The following is a 21,191-nucleotide window of genomic DNA, read 5'->3' as shown; positions in this document are numbered from 1 at the left end:
GGGTTATTGGGAGAGGTTATTTATGCCTCTCACAGGTTATTCCTGAAATAAAAGTGTATATTTTTATAGTGTCTTAAGGCAGTGCTCTGTCTGTCCTGTTACAGTGGATTATAGGGCAGTGTTAGACCTACACTTACCCTGCATGTTATGCTGGTGTTATACAATATTGGGTAAAACTAAATCATAGAATCATGGAATGACTGAGCTTGGAGGGGCCTTTACAGGCCTTGTTTTCAGTCAGCCTGTTTCTGTTGACCTTTGAATGTAGGATAAACAGCTCTTTCAGTAGGTTGAGGATAAAGGGTGTGCTTTGATGTACTAAAAATTGAAACGGTTGTATGTATATAAGCGTGGATGGCAAATTGTAATTAGGCTTTAACTGTGCTTCATTCAGAAGGCTGGTTTGAACCCTTTGATAGATGTAAATAGTCTGCCTAGACTGGTACTGCTGAGATGAGAGCGAGAAATCTATAGGTTTGCTTTAGATACACTTCAAAACAAATTACAGCTTTAAAAATGGTTCATCAGATGTTTGTTGTTCTTTTACAGTTGTGCTGAGGAAGACTACCTGAAAAACATGGAAGTCTTTGTATTAGAGGTAAGTTGGTGTTTTTCTAGATAATGCTACTACTTTTAGACTACGCATGCCGTTAATTTCAGTGCTGTGGAAACCTGTAGGCTGAGAAGTCATTTAATGAACTAATGGTCTGAAGCTGAAAGACGTTTTACTTGACAATCATCTATATGATAAGTATCAGCTGCTGTAATTTTTGTGTGCCTCACTAAAAATTTTAAGTTTTGTTTTTATATTTGCTGCTTAGATATTCCTAAAAATGTCCTATCATTTTAGCAGGAGCTAACAGTGTTTGTTATTATTGTCTTCCCTTGGCCCCAGGTTGAGAATCCAGGTTGCTTTTGGGTTACTATGAAAGGATCTGCGCCTTACATAGCTGATGACATAGAATATGAAAACCTGAATGCTGAAATGAGTCAGTTCTATGACAAATCAGACAAAGATGTGGATGAACTGAAACTGCTAATGGCTGGAGGAGGCCAGGTAAAATCCTTTCTGCATTGTGCAGATAGAGAGAAATAATCTGTTATTTGCATTGGTTTGGGGGTGAAGTACCCAAGATACGCATTAGTCTGGTTTTTAATGTTGCTGTGTAGAGAGGTAGATAATAGCATCTGTGCGGGTTATATTTTCTTATCTGTAAACTTCGTAACTGCATAAGCTGCAATACTTGCATTTTTAAAGAAAACTGAGGACTGTATAAAAAAATACTATGTTCTTGCCTCTCAAAAAAAATGGATGTAATTCACTCTGCTTGCATGAACCTGCTGTCTTGTTCTTTCTTTTTCAGGTTTATGTGGTTTTCAGTGAGGAGCTCAAATGCTGGTGTCGGGCAGTTATTAAGTCAATGATGTACTGTACAGATCACTACCAAATACAGTGCTTTCTGGTGGATTATGCCAAATACATTTTTGTGAATTCAAAGGAGTAAGTGTTTGGGCTTTTTGATGCTGTCATTGAAGTTTATTTATTAGTTAGTGCGCACAGATTCATACTTGTTTAGATTGATAATGATAAGGCTTTTGCATGATTGAGGTGTGGGTTGGGTCCACAAGAAACTAATAGCTATACGACAGGCCCTTTCAAGTGTGGATGCAAACCCATCTTTTTGAATTTTTAATAGTGCTTTATGGTCTAAGTTTTGCTTTTTTTAAAGTTTTAAATAGAAATAATGCTAGATTGTTATGACTGAATTGTATGATTGCTGGTTAATGTTATTTAGGTACATTTTCCTCACTCAGTAAGTGATTATATAATAAAAAAGTTAAGTGTTATAACCAATGAAGATCATTCACAAAGTGTATATATGGAAGCAGAGTTTCACTTTTGACTGAACCAGCTTGTGACATCTTGACACTATTATGGGTTTCCCTCTGTAATTGACTGGCTCTCATTTATTTCGCTCAGAGCTGACAGTCTATTTGGGTGCGATGCTAAAAAGAAGAATTTTCCCAGGTTCTGACTTTTTAATAAAGCCACGATGGAACCTGCTGTTTCTAAAATCTCGAAGAATGTGTTGTAAAAAATCCACTGATCCAGCTCTTTGCTAGATTTCAAGTTCATCTCCCTTGTAAAATATGCAACCTTGAGTACAATAAGCTTTACCATATCTGTTTTTAGTGTTCGAGTTGCACTGGAAGCATTTACACAGATCCCATATAGAGCAAAGAAGTGCAGGCTGTATCGCACGAGGCCAGTGACATTGCGTATCGACTTCTGTGAAGATACTGTAAAAATAGTGTAAGTAGAGTTGAGTGAACGTGTCCTAGCCATGAATTTTTTTTAAGTGTGAAGTTCTATTGCAGTGTTTTCTCAAGAGGAACATACGAAATCAGGTTGGGAAACTTTCTGTTTGAGGAGCAGTTCTTAAATAGAACTGCTTCTGCTTAAGAGCTTCCTTAATGATTTTTTCATTACCGGTTTGGTGTTTATTGTTCACCTGTTTGAATTTTTTTTATTTATTTAAAAGCCTTTGGAAGCTTAGACACATTTCTGGCAGTTCTTAAAGGACTTGAAGCTTTTCAATGGGGTCTAGGATAAAGAAAAATGCTTTTGTGTCCATGAGTTTCAAGATGCTCTTGTCAAAGATCCCGCCAGCTTGAGAGGGATGTGACTAGCTTGCTGAGGAATATGCCTCCACAGCAAGAAAGCTGCCTTGGTTTCTGTTGTTAAAGAATATTCAGAACTGTACGTGATCAAGCAGTTTGTTTTATTTTTTTTATACTCTTTTTGGGAAGGATAAATCGGTATTTGGCTCTCAGTATTCTGACAGAACAAATAGTATGGTTGGATAGCAATAGTGTACATCTGGAGTGAGTCACTGTGAATTATCAAAGCAGTAGTAGATTGTTACGTTTTGTTAGTTTGCTTTTCATTTGATTTGTTATTTTATACTTTAAATTGCAGAAGATGATAAAGGGTGAACTTTGTTTTTGCTACAGACTTTTGTTCTTTACTGCAGTGTTTAAGTGCTTGTTCAAAACTGTTCACTACCCATTTAATTAATATATTCCGCAAGTAGATTCTTGCTTTATTTATAACCATAATTTATTTTGGATGTAAGCACTCATGCATTCACAAAGCAGCATCCACTAATTTGCGATCAGTCCTGTTTTACTGTTGAGCTGGAACAATATTATCAAGGCTGAAGTTAATTTCTAAGCAGTAAGATTCTGCTGATGTATCTGGTGCATTTCTTCATCTGGCATGACTTGAAAACATTTCTTCACATGCATCCAAAGTTTTCCCCAAAATTACCATTTTATTTTCTGATGATGTGGGATAAGTGGATTGTACTTATTTTCCTAGACCGGCAAAGAGATGGGATAGTGCTGCTACTCATTATTTTCAAAACCTTCTCAAAGGTAAGTGAAACATCCTGCCAGAATCTCAATTGTCATTTCTGTTTTGGGAAGAATAAAACTATTAAAGAAATGTGGTACTTGTGTTCTTGTATTTGCTAATATTTGAGAACGTTGTGTATTAAAGATAAGGAAGCTACATAGGGGTTTTTTATATGTATTGTCAAAGGCAAAAATTGTAGAGCTGCATCTTGAGTACCAGGGGTTTCCATGCTGCATAAACTTTGATGGCTGACTAGAGAGGGCCAGGCTCTTGGGCAGGCTAAATACAGTAGCACTTGCATAACATTTGTTTTGAACAGGGAAACCTTCCTTTGTGTTTAGCTTAAATCTTTGAATGGGCATTACAGGTGTATTTTTGTGATTTTGTAGAGGTGGCAAGATCTGGCTTAAGAGTCTACCCTTCTGGTTGTTTTTTGGTGTGTCAGTAGGTCATCCAGTCTTTTTCATGTCAAGCTTTCTGTTTTGGTATGAGACAGCTTTTGCTCTTACTAGAGAAGCAGCTCTTTACTGACATTCCCTGATCGTCTTGTGTGCTTCTACCTGAAAATCTACCTACCTGCTTATTCACAAGTATTACAATCTCGACATAAAAGTTATCTGAGGAGGTGAGGATGGGTTTATGAAAGCAGTGAAGGATCTTTAGACTTATAATTTCACACTCCTGGTACTTGTCATGATTTCCTCCCCCCCCCAGGTGTCACTGTGCACAGTAAAGGTTAGTAGGGAGCAATAATATCGAGTGCTATTTCATAGCTCTTTCCAGACTGCACCATACCTTTTTTTTAATGGCTTGCATTTCGTTTGTGCACATAGTAGTGCTTCCAAACTTGCCAATGGACTTGATCAGCTGTGTTTGCTTCAATGAAAAGCCTAACTATGCTATACACGTGACTTCTGAGAAAAGTAAATGTTGGTTTGGGAAAGTAGGCATTTGTACTGCAGATTATCAGAGGCTAAAAGATGAAGCGAGACTTTACTGTAGAACTAAGACTAGTTTGTTACAACTTTTGGTTTTGTAACTTGAAGTTTAAATTGCCTTGTTACTATCTTGTTTCATTTTTAAGTTATTACATTTGTACTAAAGAAACGTTACCCATCTAATTATGATTTCTGTTTTTGTCTGTCTCTGAAAGTACAAGTGAGAAATACTGACAATTTGATAAAGGTTTCGTCGTCTTCTTGTCCTTTTGTTTATTACTGTGTTTAGCAGCGACTCAAATGGAAGCCAGATTATGTGTTCTAGAAGATAATACGTTTGATGTGTTTCTTTATGTGACGATAAAAGATGAAAAGGTAAGAGACTTTTCTACCTATAAACCCGTTCACGCACTTTGTGAGTTATGACTTTGCAATTAGTTTAAGAGTGAAAAGCATTACTTGCGAGTGGGTTTTGTAATTCCTGTCACACCGTAGAAGCAAGACTTACTAGAGGTTTTGGTTTGTATTTCCATTGCTTGTAAACTTCTGGAGAATTCCAAGAGGCAGAAATTTTATTTTTATTTATGCAAATTTTTATTTATGCAAATCTCTCTTTTTTGAAGGTATTGATAAGCAAATAAAGTCAAGCACAGTGCTTCTGATGGGCAACTGTGAATTGTTTAGTGTGCTTTTGCACCTTTTTGTGGTATCATACTCAAAGATGCTTCAATAAGGCAGTTGCATCGTATTATAAAAAGAAATAGAAATTCACACTTGCTTTTGCATCAGACCAAGTCCTTGATCCATTGAGAGTTTGCACATTGAATCAAAAAGAAATAAACCAGCTTAACTTAACGAACAATTTTTTTAAGTTTTAGTGCTCAGAATTTACTTTGAATACAGAAGTTTTTGGCCAAAGCATGAACGAGGCAGCTAATTAACAGCTGTCTGGAGAACGTACAGGAAGATAGGACTGACTTTCCTGTTTTGCAGTTAATGTTCTTCAGGAAGCTTTCCCAGATACCACCTCTGTGCTACTGCTGTTGTTTAAAGCCTTGCATAAATTCTAAACAAATTTGTGGTGGGGTAGCTTATTGTGTGTTGATACTGGTCAATAAAGATCTCTGTTTTTTAGGTATGCGTTAACGACGAACTTGTCTCAAAGAAATTTGCTAGTTTTGAGGAACCTGAAGAGAATACAGCGAGTTCTCTAGATCATCAGGACAACCAAATGTCACCAAATACTAAGTCTCATCCAGTGACAATCACTAATCCTGCGCTTGCTTCCAGGCCAGTGCTGTTGCAGGAGAAGGAATCGACAAGTCTTGAAACAGGTGGGAACCACGCTGCTTGGAAACATTCACACATGCAGTGTGTCGTGTCTTTAATTGGATATATTGAACGTGAACCTCCCGTCTTAGTTTGAATCCGTCATTTGGATCAAATAGTGTCCTAACAAACAATGCTTATGTGTCAAACTTTGCAAAGACCATTGAAAGCATCAGGTACAGGAATATTGTAAAGCTTTGTGTGTTGCGTAAGACAAAAGAAAGCTGAGGGTGAGTTTGCATGAGCATTTGTTGATGGGCTTAATAGCTTTTAAATTACTTTCATGTTGATCAGTGATGGATTACTGTTTTTTGCATTTAGATGGATTTGTTTGAACAGAGGTTCTTCTAAAACAAATGTTTACCACGAGTTACTTCATTTGTAGCGATTCAAGTGTTTTTAGAATAATGTAACTTTCTGTCTTCCATCCTTGTTAATTCAGTTCACCTGCATAGCTGTCTCTGTGCATAGATAACTACTTTTTGGTGGTTGTTCTTGCTGTTAGGAAATGACACAAGCACCTAAAGTCGGTAAATAAAAGAATGGGAAAATAAAATAATCAGAAACGTATTTATCTTTTTTTTTGCTTATCTTCCTAGGTCTTACTGTTTGCAGTTCCTTTCCCAAAGAGACTGACCGGAGGTCAAGCATGGATCTAAAGGAAAATGCTGTGCCTGCAAGTATCGTATTTTGTATTAAATTGTCAAAGGTGAAGTGGATTAAACACGTGTAGGGTTGGTTGATATTACTGTAATCATCTGGTTTGTTATGTCATGTCACGTAGATTTAGGGACTCTGCTGACTTTTGGTGTAGTTAAAAACTTTCTGCTTCAGTATTTTTTTTCTTTCTTGGTAGATTGTCAACGTGATTCCAGGTTTGCCTGTCAGGGAAGACGCAGTAGTTCACATGGACAGGTATGGTGCAGTGTGTTAAATATTTTAAATGGTTATGAAATCAGAAAACAAGGTGGTGTTGCGTGTTTCCAGTTGCTCTTCTTAGGCAGTTAGAAGGGTAAAAGGTAAGAAAATATGCACACCATGCCTTTAGGGAAAAAGGGAATTTGAAGCTGCTGATAACTTACACAGACCACAGCAAAATAGTGGTTCTTTCTAAGCAATAGCTCAACAGCAAGGATGTGATGGGGAAGTATTTTTTTTCCCCCACATTAAGCGTGTTGAGTTGCTTTATAAATTGCAAAGAATAAAGTTTCCAAACTTAATGAAGTATGTCTGTGTGAATTGATTTGTGCAATGATTTTGCTGTGCTGTGTGCCAGTCGATGCATAAGTAATATGCCGAGTAAGGGTTTCTAATTCAGTTTCTAGCTGATACAAAGAGATACTGTTAGAAACTTCAAGAAAACCTTTGACTGCAGCTCAGTCTGATTTTTTTTCTGCTCAAGTTGAGGAACCTGTCATTTATCTTTGTTAAAAATTTTTCCATGCGGTCATTTGCAGGTGCTTAAAAGCTAATACTAAATTTTATTTTTACAACGGTGCCTTTTGACTACTTTCATGTTTGAGGGGTTTCCTCCTTGGTGTAGCTAATACCTTAGAAATATGTTGTGAGTGAATTGCTTCATGAGATTATAGAAATGTGTCGTATTTATAAATACCATTTCAGTTTTGTATTTATGTTGGATTTAGTGTTTGTATGTTTCTCAGACCTCAGCAGTTCTTAAATTCTGATCCTCTGAAGACCCACATAATTGAAGATGACCAACAGGTATTTCAAGCATTTGCTTCCATTTACTTTCTTGTGCAGATGTATTGTGGAAGGTTTTGGTAGTGCTGGGGCTGCAGGGAATGGTCTTTGCAGAATGAGGTTGGGCTGATTCCAGCTGCGTTGGCAAAAGCTGGTGGCGGCTCTGAAAACGTATTTATGAAATAAATGCAAAATGCAAAAAATGCAAGGGAGGGAACAAAGCAAAAATGGGAATCGGAGGCAATGCCAGTATCAGAGAAGTAGGAGGTGCTCTGTGACAGAGCTGTATGACTGTCACACATAGTAATTGGCAACAAATTCAACTAACAAAGTTGAGTCTGGTTTGCATACATCAGTAACTATTAAGTGACAACCCTGTCTCTCTTGCCCCCTGGAATTTCTTGCTTACTCTCCTGTTTTCCTCCCCTGTCCCTCTGGAAGAAGAGTGATGAGTAAGTGGTTGCATGGGTGCCTGGCGATGAACCAAGGCCAACCCAGCACAGCGAATTTATTAGTCATCTTTAATTGAGTCGTAGGTAAGCTAAAACTCTTTTATTAAATGTTGCATTTTTGGTGTTTGTCATAGTTTCAGAGTTTTCAGAATCTTAGTGAAGAAAGAAACTTTGTTTTTCTTAGCAACAAAATTGAGCCGTCCTCAAGTCTGGAAACGGCACCGCTTTATGACTGTCTGAAAAAGGTAATGCTAATGTGACACATCACACCAAGTATCTTCTTAAGGCTGGTATCATGCTCCCATTTTAGATACTAAATATTACAGTAATGCCTAATTTTGGTTGAGGGACATCTAGGAGGTTGTTCACGTGGCTGAGTAAAAGAAGCTTCAGAGAGAGGCTGTGAGAATTGTATGTGTTTCTTCTGGTCTATCATCCAGCACCATAAGTCGTGGGATTTACATTTGAATAGTAATTTAACCCTCAGCCCAGAAGAACTTTTTTTGGTATTGCGTGTTATGGACATCTATTATATAGTGGGTCAAAAGCTTTTCAGTCACTGAGCGTTGTTTTGTCTTCTTTTGGTAGTGTACATGGTTTTCATTTGAATTCTTCATTTCTTTCTGTAGGAACTTATTCGGAAAATGTTTCTAGGCCCAAGCTTCACGCAATCGTACTGTTGGCCACCGATAGCTCAAGGATGTGATGTAGTCACTGTATCGCATCAGGGAAATGATCCTCTCTTATATATCCCACCAATTCTTGCAGTTTTGCAGTTGGGAAGTCGCCACAAAGCCTTGCCAAAAAGGAATGGAGTATGTATATATTAGAACAGGAAACCTGCTGCTCCAAAGTGCAGATGTAAAATAATGATCCAAAAGATAGTGAATGTTTAGAATGAGTCCCTCTGATGTGATCTTGGTGTACCCTCATGATGCTTGCCAGTTTACGTAAACCCTCCGCTCGGAGGCGTACAGAGGTGGACGGTGTGAATGTGAGAGTCTAGAACTTATTTATCAGTTAATATCTTATGGGTGGTTAATGGGCTGTCACTTCGATACTCGATGGAGCTTTTTTTTAAGGGTCTGTAGTCATCAAATTTAATTTTGTATTAGTGATTTTAAATTTGTAATTCACTTTCTATTCGGATCACAGAAATGCAGAATTACTGAAGTTGTAAGGAGCCTCTGGAAACTGCTGAGTACATCCCCCAGTAAGACAAGTTGCTCCTGCTTCTTGTTTGGGCTGTACTTGCATATCTGGACTTCTTGCTGTATGTTGCTATGTGCATCCTTTTTGTGTACAGGTAGCCTGTGGTTCTGTTCCTTAGGTTAGCAACATTTACATTTAGGAGGTGATATGGTTCTAAAAGCTTCAGTTTTGAAGTACTTACAGCCTGTATTGTAGGTTTTGGTTTTGCTCTAAATGCTGAAGTAGTACGATTCTCAAGATTCTGAACACTTGTGGAATATTGTGGTGTAAAATTCTGTGCCTTTGTATGTAGCCACTTGTGCTCATCATGTGTCCTGGGTGGAAGAAGGCACAACTTGTCTTTGAAAACCTGAAAACATTTGGGAGATGCTCCGGGCAGTTTCATCCGATGTTGATCGTACTCGGCCAGAACAAAGAAGAAGCTAGAAGACTGAAAATCCAAGGATGTAAGAATATTTTCTGTCTTCCTGCTTTGTAAACTTTTTGACATTCAGACTTTTCACTCTTTCAAAAGCTTGGGTTTACCCACTGAGATATTGAAGATGTGGATGGGTAGAAAAACACAAGTAAACTAAAAACGACTGTTAACCAGAAGGTGGAGTTCACTGTTCTCTAGTTAAAAAGAACAAAACAGGTAACTGCCCACTCAAAAACTGCACCTAAAACCAACCTAAACCAGTCTTCTTGCTTGTAGGTGGAGTAGTTGTGACTACACCGTACAGCTTCTTGAGACTATTTGAACATCACAGTACGTTATTTTGTAGACTTTGCCATCTTGTTCTTGATGAGGTTGAGACGCTGCTCTCTGAGGCTACTGAAGAGGTAAGTGGCCCTGTCCTGTCCCATGCTACTGCTCCGTTATGCTGTCTTCCTTTGCCATTAGTGGTTTTCCAAGCAATTGCACTCTTTTCAGCTTGGTAGCAGCAGTGCAGGGGCCTTTAGTCTGCTCCAAAGACTTGCATCATCTGTCCACGATGAGCAATGTCAGCAGGAATATATTCATTTTGTCTTAAGTGTTTTTTATTTTTTTAGGAATGATTATATGTCACCCCCCTTTCTTAAAAAAAAATAAAATGTTGTATTGGCAGGTTGGACTCATCTCCTACTTTAGCCCCTGGTTCCTGCTGACTCCTCTGACCACTTGCATCTGCTTTTTCTTCAGCGTAGTATTTTCCAGATTGGAATAGATTCTTTTCCTGAGATTTCCATCCTGCATTATAATCCTGTGTGCTTGCACATGCTGTCCCTTCCTGCTGTCCTGTTGCTTCTTTCTTGCTTCAGAAGTCATTTCAGTGATAAGATAAAAGTTGACAAACCAAATGCTTTGTTTTGGGATGTGAAATTTTGTGTTTTGCTGTGGTGGTGGTTTTGTGCCTGGAAATAACAATGCTGAAACTGTGATTTTCACTGCTGTTATATGCTCATTGGAGTAGGGTGAGAGGGTAGAAAAGAACTGGTTATTTTGTTCTTCGTAGGTTTTTACTATCTTAAACTGTTACAAGAAAGCTGTTACTACTGAAGAGTGGGAGCATTCACCCCAGCGAATTATTGCTGTTGGAACTTGTTGGAATAAACACATAGCGCACTTGATAAAGCAGTTCATGAATGATCCTTACATTGTGATAACAGCTGTGGAAGAAGCTTCTATCTATGGAAATGTGCAGCAGGTAAAATTTGGGCCTGAGGTCATTGCTTGTTTACCAAGCTATTTTGCTGTTTGTTCTGATCAGGTCAGTGTACCTGGATGCTGCTGGTTTATTTTAAGTGGGTAGTATTACAGTCCTGACTAAAACTGTTCAGGTGCGCCTCCTGTGCACGAGCTGACATCACTTCGGGAGAACTTGTGCAGTTTAATTGCTGTATGAGCTGAAGGTCTTCTACCTTGTTTTTTGTACTGATGTGAAGATGTTCAATGTTGATGCAAATAAATCTTGTTTGAAATTTTGTTTGAAATATTGAGAAATAGTATAGTTTGTGACCAGAAACTGGACGTGTTGAGCATGACATGAAGCTGAAAAATCACTGCTTTACGTTAGAAGTCTCATTAATGGTTTGGTGGGACTGAAAATGTCCATGTTCTGCTGCTTTAGTTACTGAGACTGTTTCAGGTGGTGCAGTAGCTATTGGAGCATGAAGCTTTTTTAGTGGTACCTGAAAATGCCAAATTTAAAGGTTGATAAATCCCCTAAAAAAAAGAAAAATCATGATGTGAGATTGTAATTGTGTTGCTTGTGGATGCTGTCCTAAACACATATCTTCTCTAAGCTTAACAGAAGAGCTGCCGCTTCCTGAATTCTCTTTGGTATTGGGTAGCAATGCTTAGTTCTTATTAAAAGGAAGAATTAGGCAGTAAAATACGTAGTTCACGAGAATATTCAGCCCTGTGCTCTGTATCTGCCTGTAGGTTGTGCAACCTTGCATGAGCAGTGAGCGAACTGCTGTGTTAGTCAAAACACTGGATATGACCCACAGTAGCCTTCAGAAGGTGCTGGTATTCACTGACTCAGTAAATGAAGCGGAAATGGTTCACGAGGTAAGACAGTGTTTAAACTTGCATAGGTAAGTGCTTTTTTTCAATTGTTAAGGTGTGACAAACTGAAGCTTATGGTATCTGAGAATAAAGCAGAAGTGTAAGTTTGGAAGTTAATTATTTCTGCTAAAAAAAATAGCCTGAATTTCCCCTTCTGCCAAGGAGAGGAAATCCTGACAGGAATATCTGGCCTAGAATCAATTCTTAACCTCAGAGTTTATTAGAGCAGTTATTGCTCTATTGGAAGAACATACAACTTTTTACTTTGTCGTTCAGGCACTGGAGAGCAACTCGATATTTTCCTTGAAAATACATACAGAGAGCAAGCTTAATTTGAAGTCTGTCTTAGAGCAGTGGACAGAGAAGTGTAGTGCTGGCACTCGGGTCGTGTTAGGTGAGTGTTTCCTTTTTGTCTAGTTGTGGTTATGTCTTCACGGTGACTCATGTTCTACACTAAATACTTACACTAAGCTGTCTTGCCACTTCTGCGGGGTCAGTTCCCTGTGAATACTTTCTAGTTATCCCTTTACTTATTAGTGCTACAGCTGATCTCTTGTTTTTGTTGTTGTTGTTGGTGGGCCCCAGGGTTAACTGTGTGAGGAAAAACCTCACTTATTAAAGGGAACAGAAAGGAGGGGTTTTCTTTATGCGTTAGTCAAAAGAACTACTAGTATTCACTGAAAGTTTCCCTAGTCTAACAATTGCCTCCTACTGTGGAGAATATTTTTTTTGAAATAATTCAGAAACTCTGAAGACTTTACTCATAATTTCACGTGTGTTCTTGGAGAATTTTAAATTTCAAGCTGTTTTCAGTAGCAGAACCTTGCCCAATTTTAAACCTCTTTTTTTTTTTTCCTATTTTGTATGTCAAAAGCAAAAAATGTTCATACAAAGATGTTAGTGTTTCTATAGTATTTCAAGTGTTTCTTACTCTCGTGAAGCACTTGGCTATGGTCAGATCTGTTTATTCTGTGATGCTGCTATGAGATAATGATGCTGGATTACTAGAGACTAACAAGAAATGCTGTTCCTGTTGTGTGCTTACCAAGTGTATTGAGGGAAGAAATCTCATGCCTTGGGGAAGAGGCCTTTTCCTCCATTCTTAAGTCAATGGATGAGGAGAAAAAAGCAGCCATTGCTAATGTGGTATAATACTTGACATGTTTGAAGTATTACAGTTATCTCAGATGCGTGTGTATAAAACATGTGTTTAGTTTTAACAGATGACTGCATGCAGCCTTTGGGAATCACAGATGCTACTTGCGTGGTACATTTCAGTTGTCCCTCTCTCAGAATCTTTGGTCAGCGTCTGTGCAGCATGTCTGACAACTTCTGTAATGTGATAAAGGTTTGACTAAATCTTTTAAAGGATTAGTATCATATTTGATTAAGTGGTGGATACCTAAAAGCTTTAAGAATGTGTATCTCTTTTTAGGATTCTTCTGTAGATCAGGAATACACGAAGGCAAGGTCAGTCCTTCTGCTAACAGACAGCAGTGCTCGTCATGCACTTGAGATTCTACGCTATTTGCAGCACGCGGAAGCTGAAATTCCACCAGAACTGCATATTACTGCCCAGGCGCTGGAAGGTGAAGAAGATCAGAAATTTTCAAGGCCCTTGTGTGCCTATCTTAAAATGTTTGGGATTTGCAAGTAAGGAAATACCAAGTTTTCTTGACATCCGTGTTGATGTGGGAAGGCATGTATGGCCTGAACAGTGACTGATTCTACTTTTTTGATGAATTTTCCTGCGGGATACTTTTATTTAAACCAGGGTTTGCTCGTGACATTTTTTTTTTCCTTTCCTGTCATACTTGCATGTGTTTCACTAGTCTTAGGTATTTCTATAAAAACAAAAAACCTAACATTTTTATGGAGAGCCATCATACACAGTGTGACACAGTAGCATAGTTAGTTATGAATACTGCCTAGAGGTATTTGAGGGAACCTTAAGCCATTGTTTTGATTGGTAGTCTGATGGTAATTGTGCTAAGTTTGTGCTTTACTCTCTGCCTTGTTTCCTGTGCCTCTGGAGCGGGTGAGTAGAGGATGATTTCTTTGAGCTGCGTGTAACTGCTTTGTAACTGGTGCCTGACGGAGGGAGCCGAATAAAGTATGACTTTATTGTACATTACTTGTTGCAAGTAAAAATTCAGTGCTGGTGTTTAACTCTGAAACACGTCTTCTGCTGTTTTTTGGTTTGTTGTACAAACTTTTCCACCAGGAGTGTTTTGGCCGTATTTGTCTGACCTCCCCCATGACACAAGATGAATATTGAGAGCTGATGAAATTCTAATGTGTGAAGTGTTGTGCTTCACATCACAGTAGCTTACAGCTGAAAACAAAGGGCTTTTTTCTAAAACCTTTTTTTAATACATAGGAATAGAACAGTGTGTCCAGATCGTCATCAAATCAACATACAAATGGATGTGCCCCAGAATGTGCCAGATAAAATGCTGCAGGCACCTGGATGTGTGACAGTAAGTAGTTATTTACCTTGGGTTTGAGTACCAAGATGACTGTTCTTAAAAATAAAAATATGCTGCTTAGCATATTACTTGTTTTTTCACATTACATAAATATTACTATACCCTGTATACTGTGTCTCTTGGATATTGGTTATTTTTTTAGGTTTTTCTAAATAAGGGAGCATAAGTAAGGGAGCCAGATTTTCTCTTGGTTCTCAGCTTTAGTTTAAATTGTTTTGCATGTGATTCTGTTTATCTCAGATTTTCTTCTGCGTTGAAGATTCCCGTTCTGTAGGGAGAGGGTTTCAATACAAAAACTTACATGTCATTAATTAAAGAAATAATCCAGTCCTCCTGTTTTCTAACGTATTTTATGCTTTCAGATAGTGCCTCTCTACATTGTAAATGCAACGAACTACTTTGGGCGAATTGTAGATGAAGAAAAGGACCAATATGGAATTCTTTCTGAAGAAATTAATAAGTATTTCAAGGAACCTGGTAATAAAATCTCTGCTAAAAATATAGAGAAGCTGACGATTTATGGATTATGTGAGAAGACGCTTTTTCACAGGTAAGGTTGTTGGTTTTATAAATTATGTGCAGTTTTTAATACAAATTAATTTAAAGCTGACAGTTCAGCTAAAAGTCAGCCTGCCCTAACCAGCTGAAAATCGCTGCCATTCAAATAATTCTTTAAAAAGCTATTGCACCCACTTCAAATCACTGAATGGCCAGCACAAGGACTGCCCACATGCACGGTAAGGAGTTTTGCTATGAAAATCAAACAAGAGTAGATTAAAAACTTTTCTCAGCTGAATATATGAAGAATAATTCTGTCTCCTTTCCTGCATAAAGGGTTCAGGTGGTAGAGATGCCCCCAAAAGAGGAGGAAAATGTGTTCTTCAGCATCAAAATTAAATACATCGATGAAGGCAGAATAAGCCAAGCTCAGAGCTATCAGCTGCTTCACTTGCCTGCAAGATTCCAGTGTCTGCCACCTCAAGCTGTGGAATTCATTGTTTGTAGAGTGAAACCCCTAGATAATGAAACTGAATGGAACCCACAGGTAGTACCTGTCAGGGTTTTTATGGTGTTTCCTCTAAGTTCTTTAATTTCTCTCTGTTTTCTATAAGAAAACCCTTGTGAATTGCACATCTAGCTGTCAGAATTCATGGCTTATTACCATTAAATACCTGCTGTTGGACCGGATGCTAAGAATTCAGTTTCATTGTTGTCCTACTTAATAATAAAGTGGAATTCATCGGGTTTTCTCCTCAGATTTAAATGTTCTTCCAGAGCAAGTTATTGCTGCTTTTGAATCTGTGGGAGTGACAAGGGTGGCCTCTGTAAATTGGCCTGTGTTTAAGTATTCTTCCATGAAGGAAGCTTCTTCCTTAAAGGCTGACACTATTTTATCCTACAGTAAAACTGGAGTATCTAACTAGTTTACTCCCAACTGGTTTTGTTTATTGAATACCCTTTTCATTATTAAGCTCAGAAGATTGTTTCATTTTTATTAAATAAAGTGATGTTGACATACATCTCAAGTGCAGTAACAATTTGTTTCTCCTAGGTAACTGATTATGTTCATCACAAAATTAAAGGAAAACTACATAAAGCAAAAATAGTGCATACCTTGGGAAATACAGCTTGGGTGGACCCAATGGTAGGTACAGAATTGTAGCATTACAAAATGTTTGTGTCTAAACTCCTTTATAACAAGAGCACCTTTTCTTTCTGTCTGTCCGTTCCTATTTCAGTTTTGTTCTATGTGTGGTATTCACGTAGTGCTGTTGGTAGATTTGCTGTGATGGTGCCTGAGCACCACAGCAGGTTCCTGGAAGGCTGAGAAGTTTGTATCCTTGGGAGATGCTCAGAAGCCATCAGGACGTGGTCCTGGGCAGCTGGCTTGAAGTGCCCTGCTTGAGCAGGCAGCTGGATGAGAGTCACGCCAGAGGTCCCTTCCAACACCAGCCGTTCTGGGATAAGTACACCTCAAGAAGGTGCTTTGAAAGGCAGGGATCCACTCTGACAGTCATATCAAAGAACAAAAAAAAGAGATTCCTTTTAAGCCTTTATTAATGGCGTGAACAAGCTAGTTGTGTTTACATGATGTCTTTCAAGAAATTACTTCATTTTATGAGCAATGAGTTCTGTGGAAAATTGTTACCAAAGGTAGCTCACAATTTGAGGGATTTGGGGCTTCTTTGTGGTCTAGACAAATTTAGCAGGAGGGCCTCCCTAGATCTCAGGATCGTGATGGTGCCTCTCATGGCTGCGTGGCCCTCTCAAAGAGTACAAGTGTGTTTTCCATCTGACCAGTCAGCTGAGACATGAAGTGGAAAGAGAAGATGATTGAGAGGTAATTCTCTTCAGCAGCTTCCTTTCCCATTGGCGTATCTCAGCCTTTCTCAGATACCTGTGCTCTTGGGTTTGTGTAGGGCTATAAGTAAACGGGGGTGTGTTTTTAAAGCTTTATTTAAAGAACAGCTTGGAGCTGGAGGGAGATCATTTGTGATCTGTGGTTTCCATTCACTGTGTTCTGTAATTCCAGGTCCGGGTCACCAGGCTGTCAGGCTTGAAGGTGTCTATCAATGAGTACAATGTTCGATCTGAGATTCTGTCTACGGGTCTGGGAGCTGACAATCCAGAGCACATCCCGCAGCTGCAGGAGTTGTGCAGGCACGTGAAGGTGGTGGATGATGCAAAGAACGCGGAGCCTTTGTAAGTGTTCACAGATTTTTTCAGCATATACTTTACTAGGAGAAAAATGTTGTTATTTAATTTTAACTGGATATTTTCTTGATTAATATTACTGAATGTGATTTTCATATAAACACAGAAACGATAGTGTTTGAAATGTATCTGGTTTCCTTTACATATTCTTTAGCCCCATGACCACCATGGAAAGAAAAACGCCAATTCTAGGAAATGTTACACAAGTATTGGATGCAGATAGTTGAGTTTATCATAGAATTTTAATTCAGACCCCATCTATTTGTTATCTTTTATGATCTGTGGGGGCTTTGTGTGCTTACTGATCTGCTTCCTACTGAGGTGCTGAAGCTCAGCCCTGTGGAGAGATTTATAGAAGTGCATTTTATTGGTTTGGGTTTTTTTTTCTATAGTAGAATGGAAGCCTTGACTTCAAGAGCATTTCCATCTATAATGAGGTGTACTTTAAATAGGAAAGGTATTTAACTCCATTCTTGTAAAAATGTCTTTTTCCATGTTCAGAAGCATAGAGGAGAATACAGCTGGGCCAGAGAACGAATCCAGTCCAGAGAATCCATTAATACAAGAAAATCCTACTGAAAACTGCGGTTCTTCTGAAATTCCTTCAGGGAATGAGCCATGCGGTAACCTTTTCATAATTTCCATAAATGTTAAAACTTTAATTAAAGGTAGGGTCTTAAACGTTACCCTAGAGGTAATATGTTTTTCCTCCCTTTTTAATCTAATGCTGAAGGGTGTTGTTCTTGGTCAGTAGAGGCTTAGAAGCACGTGGCTTTATCAGTCAGATCAGGGGGACAGGGTGATGTGGCAGCAGTTGGCACACGAGTTCGGAGTGACAAAATGGGAGTGATTAAAAAGTTGTAGCAGGCAGAAGTAGGATCAGCTCCTGGAGTGCTTGTCCTGGGAGGCTTTTTTCCTGGTGTAATGGAGTGACTGTAATGCCACATTCCTTCCAAGCTGTGGTGCTAACATCTCTGTCAGTGGTTTCATCCATGAAACTTCTCAGCAGTTTCTAAAATGACAGTGTTTCTGGTTTCGCATAAATGTGTTGAAACTGGAAAAACCTTTTCCTGACCTGGAAACTGCATTTTTGTGGTGTTTTTAATTTTCTCCTACTAACTGTAATACTCCTTAGTTAAAATTTGCAGTTGAATTATTAACTTTAGGAAATCTTTCCGGATAGGAAGTGCCTAATATAAATGCCAATGTAGTCCTGCAGTAGTGATTTGACTACTAGAGGTTGTTTTTATGATGATGCTGGGGTATTCTGAGATTACTTTTTCTGTTGTGTAGAGAAATATAAAATCTTTCTGGATTTTTTGTTTTCAGGTGGTGTAGCTCAGACTGAGGAAGCAGAGGACTCTACCCAGGATCAGCAGAAATGGTACAGGAATTCAGAGTTCCCCTGCTTGCTTTTCTAGCATGAGCTGCCAAGCAGGGCAGTCATCCTTACTGAGGTTATCGGCTCTGTGAGTAAATGGGTGGAATCATGGAAGAGGCGCCCTGTTGCTTCACTGCCGAGCTCGAGAGATTCCATTGCTGTTGGGGGTCTATGTTTATACGTACATCACCTTCGGAGTCCCTTAAGTAATTTAAAGTGCTCTTTTGCTTACTCCTGGAAGCTGACTTTATCTGTTGAAAGTGTGTGATCTTTAGTTAGACCTCATAGCACTAGGAGGTGGATGAAAACAAACACTTTTAGCTCTGTCCCTGGTTAGGTGATACTGGCTCTGACTTGCACTTGTCTGGGTTATGTTTTAACCATTTGGAGGAAGTTTAAGGCATAACCACAGCAGAATAAGCGGTTCAAAGCCTTGAAGTGTGTATTTGTGGTCAGTTGAGAAGTGTTCTTCGACTTTCGGAGGTTTGTCTTGCTACCGTGGCCTTTTCCTTTGCCGTTTCACCGTTAGACTATGATAGCAGCCTCACGTGAGGCAGGAAGTTTGGTTTCCTTGGATATGGAAGTTAATGGAGCACGTCTCCCCTGTTGGTAGACGTGCTCCTCCAGAGCCTGAGAGCACAGTGCTTTTGGACTGACATCTGTCAGGTTATAATGGCTGAGTACCTACAGGTGCCAAAGCCCCTGGGGTTAGTTTAGCCTAAGGGGAAAATTCTGGCTGTACGTGAGACAACTTGTCTGAAACTCTGCAGTTTTCTGTTTTTGAAATAAGCCAGTTAAACTTTCTTTGTTTTAGCTTTTATCCAGAAGTGAAGTGGTTCGAAAATGAAGAGACTGTTACAGTGAGGGTGAAAATAGCAAATGCGGCTGACTGTAAATGTGAGTTTGCTAAAGAGAAGGTGCTTTTCAGGTAGGTTTAAGAAATATAAGTATAGTAAGTAAAATGTTTGTCAGCTTGCGTTTAATTTCTTAAAGCCTTTCTATAACGTAGTGCTTATTCAGGAGACAAACTGTATCTGGCCGACCTGGAGCTGCATCAGTTTATACTTTCAGAGGAGTCTACGTATGTCATTAAGGATAAAGAGGTGGTTATTGTACTTGCAAAAGAGGAGAAAGGAGTGTGGTGCAAATTACTGAAGAACAAGGTGAAGTGGAAATAAATTTGAAAATGACAATGTTCTGAACATGTTCGTAGTGTGTTGGTGCAGAGGTTTCAAACGGTGCTTTTTGTCAACAGAACCCTCATGTGTCTTTTGATTTTGAACACTGGGAAGATTTGGAAGATGAAGGCCCTTTTCCAGTTGGTAAGAAATGAACGAGCCAGTGTTTGTGTGCATAAAGTGATTGGCATCCTCATTTTTGTATAAGCTTTATCTGAAATACTAATTTCTTGCTGGTGTGATGCTTGTCTGGGTTGCCCAGATGCTCTGAAAACAGATGCAAAGGCTGCTAGTAGCAAACTATACACCAGCAGGGTATTTTTCTATCAGAATAGAATCACAGAATGGTTTGGGCTGGAAGGGACCTCAGAGCCCATCCAGTCCCACCCCTGCCATGGGCAGGGACACCTCCCACTGGATCAGGGGCTCCAAGCCCCATCCAACCTGGCCTTGAACCCCTCCAGGGATGGGGCAGCCACCCCTGCTCTGGGCAGCCTGGGCCAGGGCCTCCCCACCCTCATCATGAAGAATTTCTTCCTAATGTCTAATCTAAATCTTTCCCCTTCCAATTTAAAGCCATTCTCCCTTGTCCTATCACTCCACGTCCTTGTAAAAAGTCCCTCCCCAGCTTTCCTGGAGCCCCTTTCAGTACTGGAAGCTGCTCTAAGGTCTCCCTGGAGCCTTCTCTTCTCCAGGCTGAGCAACCCCAACTCTCAGATCAGTACAGACAAAAAGCAGTTTGAAGGAGTTTTTAGTTTTGTTCTGGTTTGTGGTCTAAAGTGCAGGGTTTTGTTGTTTTGAGTTTGTGGGTTTTTGGGTTTTTTTTTTAATGCTACTACGTATTTGTTCTGAAGCTCTTGTTTTTTCCTGCTTTATAGATGTTATGTTGTTTATTACTTCTAGGTACTAAAAAATTGCATTGCACTTCTGCAGTAACTGAGGACTTGGTTGACTCCTCAGAAGACAGCAGTACAGAAAGTGATGAGTAGTTTGGAGACGGATCTTTTTCCTCTGACAAGAATCATGCCTCAAAATACTGTCTCTTGCATGAGTATTTCCACTCAGTTGATAAAACTAAACATAGGTTGCAGAACTCTCCTTAATTTTTGGGGGGAAATAGTGAACAAACTCCTTACCTTTGGGTCTGAGAACATGAAGAGATGCTCTAGAGAAGAACACTGTGTGTGTTCCAGTGCTTCACCAGAATTATTGGCTTTCATGATGATGCATATGTGTGTGCACATTGTCCAAACAGGAATATCTAAAGTTCAAGCTTGGGTTGTGAAGCTGCTGGAAGTTGGAAGCTACTCTGAAGTAGCTCTGCTACTACAGAGCTATCTGTACGTTATCTGAGGGAACTGGCTGTGATAGCAATAGTTACTTCTGAAGTTTCACAAATCCTGCCAATTGTTTCTACCGCATCCCTGGTTTGGGTTTTTTTTTTACCATTGTTTGGTTTGTGTGCATCCAGGATGTCTTGTAGTGAAGTAGTAATGTAAAAGATACTCCTAATAAATGAATCTGGTATCAATCTCTCTGCATCTGTAGATCTTAAAGCACGTTGGTTTTCCCAGCCTAACTCTGTGGGGATTTAGAATAGAGACTGCGCTTCACAAAATTATTTTAAGCGTAAAATTTTGTTGCCTTGACTAGGAAGAATATGTGTGCTTGTTGGGAGTTGTTCTTTCAAGAAACATTGGGATGCCCTTACTTCAGGAATGAGAGGGGACTGTATTAATAATGTTCCCACTGACTGATTTTCTAGTATTGGTATATAAGGAAGGTGCTTCTTCCTGGGTAAGAATATTGCAGGTGCTGCTGGAACATGGCCACGTGAACAGAAAC

The 21,191-nt window shown here is 39.2% G+C and overlaps 1 protein-coding gene across 1 annotated transcript; it reads left to right on the top strand.

The window, feature by feature from the left end:
• The first annotated feature begins 464 nt into the window (after positions 1-464).
• TDRD12 (tudor domain containing 12) lies at positions 465-20,985 on the top strand. Its single transcript, XM_069868574.1, has 30 exons — positions 465-598; positions 896-1,057; positions 1,365-1,501; positions 2,195-2,314; positions 3,383-3,438; positions 4,646-4,731; positions 5,492-5,690; positions 6,285-6,361; positions 6,542-6,600; positions 7,350-7,410; positions 7,976-8,086; positions 8,471-8,656; positions 9,346-9,499; positions 9,748-9,875; positions 10,529-10,720; positions 11,458-11,586; positions 11,860-11,977; positions 12,798-12,931; positions 13,019-13,236; positions 13,964-14,063; positions 14,435-14,622; positions 14,907-15,117; positions 15,625-15,717; positions 16,606-16,775; positions 17,289-17,410; positions 18,117-18,171; positions 18,983-19,096; positions 19,178-19,331; positions 19,424-19,490; positions 20,250-20,985. Exons 1-30 carry the CDS (start codon positions 578-580, stop codon positions 20,333-20,335), a joined length of 3,708 nt encoding a protein of 1,235 aa, XP_069724675.1. The 5' UTR covers positions 465-577; the 3' UTR covers positions 20,336-20,985.
• Positions 20,986-21,191: the final 206 nt, after the last annotated feature.

This window comes from Phaenicophaeus curvirostris, chromosome 14, assembly GCF_032191515.1.
Source record: "Phaenicophaeus curvirostris isolate KB17595 chromosome 14, BPBGC_Pcur_1.0, whole genome shotgun sequence".
Lineage (NCBI taxonomy): Eukaryota > Metazoa > Chordata > Aves > Cuculiformes > Cuculidae > Phaenicophaeus > Phaenicophaeus curvirostris.
This window is presented reverse-complemented; position numbering and strand designations above follow the sequence as displayed.

Coding starts and splice junctions, on each gene's coding strand:
- TDRD12 (XM_069868574.1), top strand. CDS start 578: ATGGAAGTCTTTGTATTAGAG. Junction 9,500..9,747: donor AAGACTGAAAATCCAAGGAT/GTAAGAATATTT, acceptor TCTTGCTTGTAG/GTGGAGTAGTTGTGACTACA. Junction 9,876..10,528: donor TCTCTGAGGCTACTGAAGAG/GTAAGTGGCCCT, acceptor TGTTCTTCGTAG/GTTTTTACTATCTTAAACTG.